We start from the raw sequence: 9,600 nt of genomic DNA, 5'->3' as shown, positions 1-9,600 counted from the left end.
TCTATGTTAAGTCTAATAAATGCGGTTCAGTATTAATTGACAAGTTAATAATTCAGTGAGATCAAGTGAGCTGAATGCCTAGCTAGAGGCCGCTTCAGTTCAAGTGGAATTAATGATATTAATCCACAGCTTACTCTTGACTGAACCCGTAGGGTCACACAAATAGTACGTAAACGGATCAAGTATCTAATGGCATTAGATACTCTATCTATGAATATTCGGAACCGACGGATCTTGGTTTCAGTGGGAGCTAAGATCGTCACAGGCAAGAAATGAATACTCCGGAAACGATGATATTGCCGGAAACGGAAATATGGATCGTATCGGAAATATAAATATTATCCATGTCGTAGATGTTGCCGGAAACGGAAACATGGTACGTATCGGAAAATATTATCGGAAATGGAAATATTGCCAGAATCGGAAATATTGCCGGAAACGGAAATATTGTCAGAATCGGAAATATTACCGGAATCGGAAAATAATTCCGGAAACGGAAATATTAAATATTTGTTCGAAACGGAAATTAATTCCGGAATCGGAAATATTAAATATTGTTCGTATCGGAAATGAATTCCGGAATCGGAAAATTTAATCGGAAGCGCATCGTACGAATAAGCATCGGACGAGGCCTGCCGGACGAGGCCCAGCACGAAGCCAGGCCATCGCCCAGCAAGCCAAGCGCGCCGCACAAACAGCAAGGCCAGGCCCAGCAGGCTGCGCGCAGCGCGCAGCGCGCACAGCGCGCACAGCACGCGCAGCGCACAGCGCGCACAGCGCGCGCAGCGCGCGCGGGCGCTGAGTGGGCTGCTGCTCGCGCGCACGCATGAGGCCCATCGTGGCTGTCGTGCGTGTGTGTGCAAGTGTTTGTGTTCGTGCACGTTTCCTAAAACATGCAGAGTTCGGTTAATGATTAAATTCCTAATTCTATTTGATAAATTAATTAAATTAGAGTTCTTGTAGGATTCTAGGTTTGATTAATTTGTATCTGAATAGGATTTCGATTCCCTTTCCATACCGCTATAAATATGAGGCTAGGGCTCACAATTTATAACACAAGTTTCAAAGTATTCAAAGTGAGTTTTTGAGAGAAAAATTCAGTCACACATTTGCCTATAAAGTGCCGAAAATAATAGTACCTTAAGGGCGATTCTAGTTGGTCAATCTTAAGGCGGATCCGGACGTGCTGTGGACTATCTACGGAGGGACGACACTTGGAGTCCTAAAGACTTGTTCTTGTTCGGTTCGGGCGCAGCTAGGGAAGGCACGCAACAAAGAGTATGCATCTATTCTATGCTAAATGATTATGTGTAAATAATATGTTTTCCTGGGTTTATGGTTTTTCCGCATGATTTATGAATTGTCATATGTATCATAACCTAACACACACCCCTATTGTGCATTGGTATAGCTGAACTGGTTCTTGGGTGTTGTTGCTGTGGTGTGGTCTGCTCTGCAGTAGCATGATTGTTGTTGTGTTGTTGTTGCTTGGGGGCATTCTTGCAACCCCTTTTGTTGTGGCCTATCACACCACATAAGCTGCATTTCATAGAACAGCCTGTTCTCTTCAGCTTACCAGATGCAGTTACCTCTCCAACACCATATCTCCTCTTTGTTTTAGGTCTTCCATTGACCTTTTTCACCTTTGGAGCCACAACAATGCTATCAGAAGTAGGCCACTCTTGAGGACCATTTAAAGGCTCTAACAAAAATCATATGCCTTCATGTAAGTCTGTTTGCAGAAATATGCATTGACATATTGTTCTGGGTGGTCTACTTTATTCCATATAGCAACAATTGCATGTTTGCATTGAATACCACTCACCTGCCATGCATTGCAACTGCAAGTATGTTGGTTCAGATCCACCACATACTTAACCTGTGTTGCACCTTCTCTTACTCCATAGCAAAACCCACCATCCCAGTATGCATTCCAACCCCTAGCCCAAATTTTGTGTTCCTCTAACTGAATTTGGATCCTAGGACACAACATTATCTCCTTTTTCCCAATGAAATCTCTTTTCTTATGCAGTCTTTCCATCAAACCCTCTCTGATATCTTCCAACATGGTAATAATAGGCTTGTGCCTTGCACTCAAGATGTATGCATTAAACACCTCACTCATGTTGTTGTCTACACTGTCACAACAAGATAATGGAGTGTAGAATGCCCTACACCATTTCTTGTAGTTCCTTTTCAGTAGGTCTTCACCAGCTTCATGTGAAATAGCCCTCATTACTTCAATGTTTTCATTGAAGTGATTTACTGTGTTGCTTTTTGCAATAGTCTAGAATTGTTTTCTGTACTCTAAACCACCTCCAAACACTCCCCTAAAGTTACAGTACACATGCCTTGCACACACCCTACTTTCAGCTTGTGGAAACACATTTGACACAACAGCAAGTAAACCCTTTTGTTGGTCAGACATGAATGTGTACCCTTCTCCTTCACTAGTGCCTAAATCAGTAGCTAGAAGTTCTAGAAACCAACTCCATGTGTTAGTGCTCTCAACCTCACAAACAGCCCAAACCAAAGGGAACATTTGATTGTTTCCATCCCTCCCTACTTCTACTAACAATTGACCCCCAAATGGTCCCTTTAAGAAACATCCATCAAGTGATATGAAAGGTCTGCATCCTGCCAAGAACCCTTTCCTAAGTGCCTCAAAACACAAATACAGTCTGTCAAACACATTTGCATCCAACTTCAACTTCACTGTGTTCCCTGGATTGCTTCTTAGTATCTCAGCTGCATACCTTGGGAGTAATGCATACTGCTCTTTGTATTCACCAACAATGAGTGCTTGACCCCTTCTCCTAGCCCTGGAATCCTTGTCTTTGCTCAACCTTATACCCTTTTCTAACCAAATGGTTTCCTGAATATCTTGCACTCTCATGTAAGGGTTAACCTTAAACAGATTCTGGTAGTGTTCTGCAATCCAATGTGAAGTTATCTTCTTAATGATAGGTGTCCTACCACAAGTGTGCTCACTGACAAATGTTTTCACTGTAAATGACCTTCTTCCTCTCTCCCATGAAGCCCAAATTCTCCATTTACAACCTTTATCTTTGTGCTCACACTCTGCACAAACCCTAGTGGAATCATTTTTAGAAAATGGAATGTTTCTTCCTTTATCAATTGAATAATCTATGATTACTTTCCTAAATGTCTTTGGATTCTCAAACTGTTGCCCAACATAAAAAGTGGCTTCCCTCTCTTCAGTTTCAGTGTTGTTTTGCTTCTGTTTCCCTCTCCCCCTCTTATGGTGTTGTGGTGCAACTAAGTAACCAACATCATCCTCATCTTCTGACTCACTAGGGCTGTCTAAGTCACTGTATCCATCAAAATCATCCCCCAAATTCAGACCACCTTCTACTTTACTTTCTGCTAGTTTTTTCAGCATTACTAACTCCTCAAAATAAGCCTTTTCCCTTCTCATATCATCAGATATCTTAGACCTAGCAGTGGCTAACTCATCATCATCCTCATCTGTACCCTCTGAATCATAATCAATTTCAGGTTGAGGCACATTTTGAGGTTGAATTTGAGGTTCAGGTTGAGGTTCATGTTGAGGTTCAGTTTGTTTGGGTGGGAGTACTGTAAAAGGTGGTTCCACATAATCAGAATTTAAGTCAACCACATTAGTATTCAACAACTCAAGGAAGCTACCTCTCCCTCCTCCCCCTCCTCCACTCCTGTTTAGGTTAAAGTTGTAGGTGGGTTTGATTTTATGTTCAATGTATATATGAATGCTTTTGTATTCAAAGAGTAAATCTAAGAAAGGGTCACAAGTACTACTATCAAAACCTAAAAACCTAACCCCATTCTTGAATTCTTTCCTAGGGTCCCAGAAATGTACTTTCTCTATATCATTATAACCTAAACTATCGACTAATTCCTTAACATATTTGCCATCTGCATTGTCATGGATGTAATCAAAGACATCCACCCTCCCCCCACTATACCATATCACCTTGCACAACCCATTCACCACCATGATGCACATATATGCAATATGCAAGGGTTCAAAGTCAAATCATCAACATCTGATCAAAGTTAAACAATATCAATTAAAAAAACAAAACTTAAAGAAATCAAACCAAACCAAATCTTGAATAACAACACAAGAGATAACAAAAGGTTAAATTGCATTCATTCATTCATCCATCATGATCATTCATTCATTTACAAAAGGGTAGGCTTCAACCCTAACATTTCAAACCTCAATCCACTATTGAGGGAGAAGCCTACGGTTAGATATAAACTACCGTCATAGCAGTGACAAATACCAAAAACCAACATTTGTCACATTCACAAAAACCTAATTGCAATGACAGTAGTAATGTAATTGTCCTTGAAAATTAAAAATAAAAAAAGCTATAAACAAGCTGGATCATCATAAGTTTGACAAAAGAGGGGCCACCACCAGCGCCACCACCACCCCTGCATGGCCTCCACCACCAGCTACTCCTCCTCCTTGAAAAGGAGGGGGAAGCCGTCAAAGTAGACGGTCATGTCCTTGTCCATCCAGGCGTGGAAGTCACGGCCATCATTGTCAATGATGTCCATGATCACCCACTCCCGCAGCCACACGCGGTAGCATCCTTGAGGGTAGTGGTATGGGAGGCGGTACCGCAACTTGGCCCACCTACGCCACTGCTTGCATACCATCTCCACAGCAGCCTGCCCCTCCCAGTCCAGCTTGGTGAAGATCTGGGTGATGAGGATGTCTTGATGATGACAAAGGGGGTGTGCCTCCCTTAAAGCAAGGTCTCCTAAAGTCAAAGTAACGGCCAAAGTCAATAAAACAGTAAGTAAACCCTAATTATTATACAGAATCTAGATTAAAATACTTCCAAATTAAACAATAGTTTAAATAAACACCATTTTCAAGAACATGCAAGCATCAATTCGAATTAATCAAACTCTGTTTTTTATTTAAGTGAATCAAAAACAGTAAGTGAAACCCTAATTACTACAAAATCTAGTTTAAATTAATTCCAAATTAGGCAACAATTGTATAATTTAACATATTAAACACCATTTTCAAGAACATGCAAGCATCAATTCGAATTAATCAAACTTTGTTTTTTATTTAAGTGAATCAAAAACAGTAAGTGAAACCCTAATTACTACAAAATCTAGTTTAAATTAATTCCAAATTAGGCAACAATTGTATAATTTAACATATTAAACACCATTTTCAAGAACATGCAAGCATCAATTCGAATTAAATATTGGAAAGTAAAAACGGACGAAACCCTAATTCCAACTTGAATTGATAAATTATGCGAAATCAGCTCACGATTGTTTAAATTAACATATAAAACACCACAATCAAGATAATGCATGCACCAATTTTGGGAAAAAGTTACTTAACAAAAAAGCCCTAATTTATCATGGCTCAACTGCAAACATTTATTGAAAAAACCGACAAATTGAATGAAAATACCTTCGTCCCATCTGGAAATTCTTGTTCTCTTGGGGGTGCGACATTCCCACTTATCAGCAGTCCTCTTGTTGGATACGCAAGAACCCATTTTTGCAGAAAACTCAGAGCAATAACTTCAAATTCTCTTAAGTGTTTGAGTAAATGGGAAAAAGACAACTGAGAGTGAAAATGGGAGGGGGGACCATATAAATAGGAAGTGAAAAGGGGGGAAATAGGGTTGGGAACAGTAAAAAAAATACCGCCAAAACATTATTAGGAAGGAACCAGAAAAACGAGGGAAGTTGGAAGGTTTCCACGTGTACACATTGAAAAAGTAAGTTGAAAAGGCTAAGTAATTGGAAAAAGCTTATTTTCATCAAAATCATCTGTTTTCAATCATTAATCTACGTGTATATTAATTCTCCTTTTATTTTAATAATTTTTTATATTATTATATTCATTTTAACGGCCGTTAGTGACGGAAAACAAAAAGCAGCGTTTTCCATCCATTTTGAGGGACCTAAATGCTCCTTTTGAAACTTGAGGGACCTAACTGCTCCTTTTGGCAAAATTTAGGGACCTTCAGTACAGTTTACTCCTACAACATGCCTCGAATTCCAATCTTTCACCCCTATTCATTTTTTAAGGTAAGAAATGTCTTAAGTGAGAACACAATATGGATTTAGGTTATCCGGATCATCCCTTTCAGAATAGGGGAAATTAACTTGTCAAAATTGAGATTTGGATGTGAAACAAATAAATTAATGGTGTGAGAAAAGACGTACTTTGTATAATAATACTCATTTAAGGTGGAGAAGAACGAAGGATAGGTAAAGTGGGAAATAAATGTTTGGTTTTACAAAAAGAAATTAAAGTTAAAGAAGTGATATGTGACATCGTGATGTGAAAAACATTATGTTTTAAAATATTATAAATTTCGACAAACCGTAGAAAAAATGTTGTTTTACATCCTCGAACTCATGACCTCTCACATGTTAATGCACAGTTTTATCCATCACTCTAACAATACAACTTACAACTCTAACACAATAAATAAAGAAAAATGTTGTTCTATATATGATCTATGATCACAATTTTTCTTAATTGTATTCATTTACTAATCAAATCACATATATTTTCTGGAAATTGATTTGGATCAAACATAAAACCATGAAATTAACAGATAAAATAATAGGAAAAAAACAATGTTGCGCTTTTTTAGATAATCAAATGTGTTTTTCCCTTAAGAAAGAAGGGAATTTTATATTTAAGAGGAATGATTTTAGGTCTGCGTTGCTGAAGTATCAAAAGACAATCAAATGCTTTTGTGTCACTATATGTGGTGTTAGGCTCCGTTTGGTTTGGCTTAAAACGTTTTCATTGTAGAATGATTTTTCATGGAAAATATTTTTCAAGGGAAAACACAATTCCAAACTAGTTTTTCTTTGTTTGGTTCCTCAAAAGAAAATGGGAGAAGATGGTGAAGATTGAGGGGAAGAAATGAGAGGGAGGTAAGGATGAAAAGTGGTTTCCCTCCCTTTCTAATGGAAAACGATTTTTCCCCTTTTGGGGAGTTGTAGAAAACTGTTTTTCATCCCTTGCCCAACCCAACAACGTAAAATGATTAAAAATGGGAAAATCGTTTTCCATGAAAACGTTTTACACCCTACCAAACGGAGCCTTAGTGAAAACTTTCATATGCATGACATCAGTTTGGAGTTGAAAGAACTCGCAATCTCTTTTCATTTGAATTAAATGAGTTTAGCCTAGCTATTATCTCCCGCTCTTTAGTATTGGAGAGTGATGAGAGAAATGTGAAGGCTCTTTTTAGGAGGGGATTGACTCTAGCAAAATTGGCAAGGCAGGAGAAAGCATAAAAATATTTTAGGAAAGCAAAAGGAGATAGAACCAAACAACAAAGAAATTTTAAGGGAGGTATGAAACCTTGAGGGCACACACTCAGAAAGAATTGAAGTTAAAGCAATAAATGCTTTCAAGGAAGGCAAAGATCAAGATATGGATTTGGATGCTAAATGAGGGATTAAACGAAGGGAGGATGGTGAAATGGTGGCACCACCAAAATAAAAAGTCTAAACCACTGCACACTGGGTTGATAACCATGATAACCATGATAAGCAGGATTTAGCTAAGTCGAATAAGAAGGAAGAGGTGCCCCTTTGCTAATGGAAGTGTTTATTGGTTAGTAGATGGAAGTGAGAGTGTTAGCAGATGTTTGAAAGAGAGTTTGAGATGGATAAATTAAGTTTAAAAAAGCTCAACATAGAAGCTTTTTACATTAGAGGTTTGAGGAAGTATGTGTAAAATGACAATTTTGACCTAATATTATAAAATTTTACCATCCTACATAACTTTATTTCAATGTCTTAATAATGAACATTTTACAAAATAAATATCTAATTTTCCAAACACTTTAAACAAACAAACAAACCACTTATACAAACAACCAACGACTAGCAGCTAATTGTCAAAAAAATGGCTTAAATTAACTTGGCATCAGCAAGAAGGCGCGCTATCTTCTTGTCAAAAAAGAAAAAGAAAAAAAGAAGACGGTATCTTCCCGCCAAGGCAAGCTAACGTAACCCAGGCCAGTTAAAAGGTGAGAATTTAAGAAAAAGGCAACTTAAAGAAATGCATATGTTGTTTGCTTTTCACAACTTAAAGAAATGCATAAATGGTCTGTTTCACATTTATTTTACTTGTTCTACTTTGATAATTCACACACACTTTTGCTCCAATCCTTTTCCCTAGCTAGCTTTAATACCACCATTTTCCATAAATAACTTTCAGCATCATAATTCATAATTCATAATTCATAATTCATAATATATAAGATCGAGTAGTTTATTTAATTTAGATGAAATAAGCAACATCGATCCATATACTTTTTATTCTTCGAAAGATGGATCTTCAATTAGACCTTAAGATTACCAACACCACAGACAATGATCATCAAACGACTGACTTCCGGAATGCTAAAGTTTGTCCTATTTTTCTATCCAAAGAGACCCAACCTAACTTTATTCTTACTGCTCATCTTATAGGTATTACATTTCTTTTCTATCTTATAATGAATCTAATGTTTCGTTTTAGCCCCTATAAATACGATTTATTATTAAGATTCTTTTTTGGGTTGTTGTTTAGGGTATAGAATGGAAGATATCAAGATCGACATAAACGAAGATGGAACATTAATTTCAATTAGTTGTGAAAACAATTCCAAGGCGGTGCAAGAAAAAGAAATGGTAATGATGCACAACAAGGAACCAAATTTAATAAAGGTGTTCAAAATTCCTCAAGGAGTTTCATTGGATGGAATTAAGGCCAATTTTAATGATGATGAATCGACGTTGACAATCTACATGCCCAAGCTAAACAAAGGCATTAAGTATGATCAACATAATTTGGAATTGCTAAGTAATGGAGGAAGGGAAATCAACCAAGTCGTTGAGGAAGAGGAGGAAATAGTTGAGAAAAAGCTAGGCCTTGGAGATGGTTTTGAAACTAAACAATTAGGTGATGATTTGGATGAGATCAATGAAAATGATACTACAAACTGTAAGCTATTTGGGCCTTGTTTTTTTATTGGGTCCACTTTAGCTGCATCTCTTCTAATGTTGTTTCTTAGATTGGTTAAACCAATAAGCCATTAAGTGTTGCTCCTTTGAACGCCCCTTTACTTGTTCAACATTCCTCCTTTATCAACGAGGAACTTTCAACCTCATATATGCACCAACTATTAAAAAAGAGAAAAAATATTCTTATGAATGTATAAAACTTTAATTCCCAAAGTTATGTACTTGAATAACAATTTATCATAAAAAAATTTCTACCTTCATTTTATTCATTTATTAATCAAATTATACATAGTATATCTTTTTTAAAAAAATATTTAAATCAAACATAAAAATTAATAGAGATAAAAAAATATATAGATCAAACATAAAAATTAATAGAGAAAAAAATAGAAAAAATGATTTTCTTTTCTTTAGCTAATCAAATAAAGTTTTACGCAAATAATGTAAATTACTCAAAAATTTAGTCTATCGATTGTTGATTAACCAATTTTATTTTTCAACTGTATATATAATGAACTTCATATTATTCTTTAAATGCATACATACATAAATTTATAAGTAAATTTGAAATGA

At 36.7% G+C, this 9,600-nt stretch overlaps 2 protein-coding genes across 2 annotated transcripts; one reads left to right on the top strand and one right to left on the bottom strand.

The window, feature by feature from the left end:
* Positions 1–4,284: 4,284 nt before the first annotated feature.
* On the bottom strand, positions 4,285–6,133 carry LOC130471487 (uncharacterized). The gene is made up of 2 exons (XM_056841660.1): positions 5,453–6,133; positions 4,285–4,775 (listed from the first exon to the last, which is right to left on the bottom strand). Exons 1-2 carry the CDS (start codon positions 5,538–5,540, stop codon positions 4,465–4,467), a joined length of 399 nt encoding a protein of 132 aa, XP_056697638.1. The 5' UTR covers positions 5,541–6,133; the 3' UTR covers positions 4,285–4,464.
* Positions 6,134–8,270: 2,137 nt separating this feature from the next.
* LOC110784832 (uncharacterized) lies at positions 8,271–9,293 on the top strand. Its single transcript, XM_021989281.2, has 2 exons — positions 8,271–8,493; positions 8,594–9,293. The coding sequence occupies exons 1-2, from the start codon at positions 8,352–8,354 to the stop codon at positions 9,100–9,102; spliced, it is 651 nt and encodes a 216-aa protein (XP_021844973.1). The 5' UTR covers positions 8,271–8,351; the 3' UTR covers positions 9,103–9,293.
* The last annotated feature ends 307 nt before the right edge of the window (positions 9,294–9,600 follow it).

Source organism: Spinacia oleracea, chromosome 4 (genome assembly GCF_020520425.1).
Source record: "Spinacia oleracea cultivar Varoflay chromosome 4, BTI_SOV_V1, whole genome shotgun sequence".
Classification (NCBI taxonomy): domain Eukaryota; kingdom Viridiplantae; phylum Streptophyta; class Magnoliopsida; order Caryophyllales; family Amaranthaceae; genus Spinacia; species Spinacia oleracea.
The sequence above is the reverse complement of the archived record's forward strand: the minus strand, read 5'-3'. Positions and strand labels throughout refer to the sequence as shown.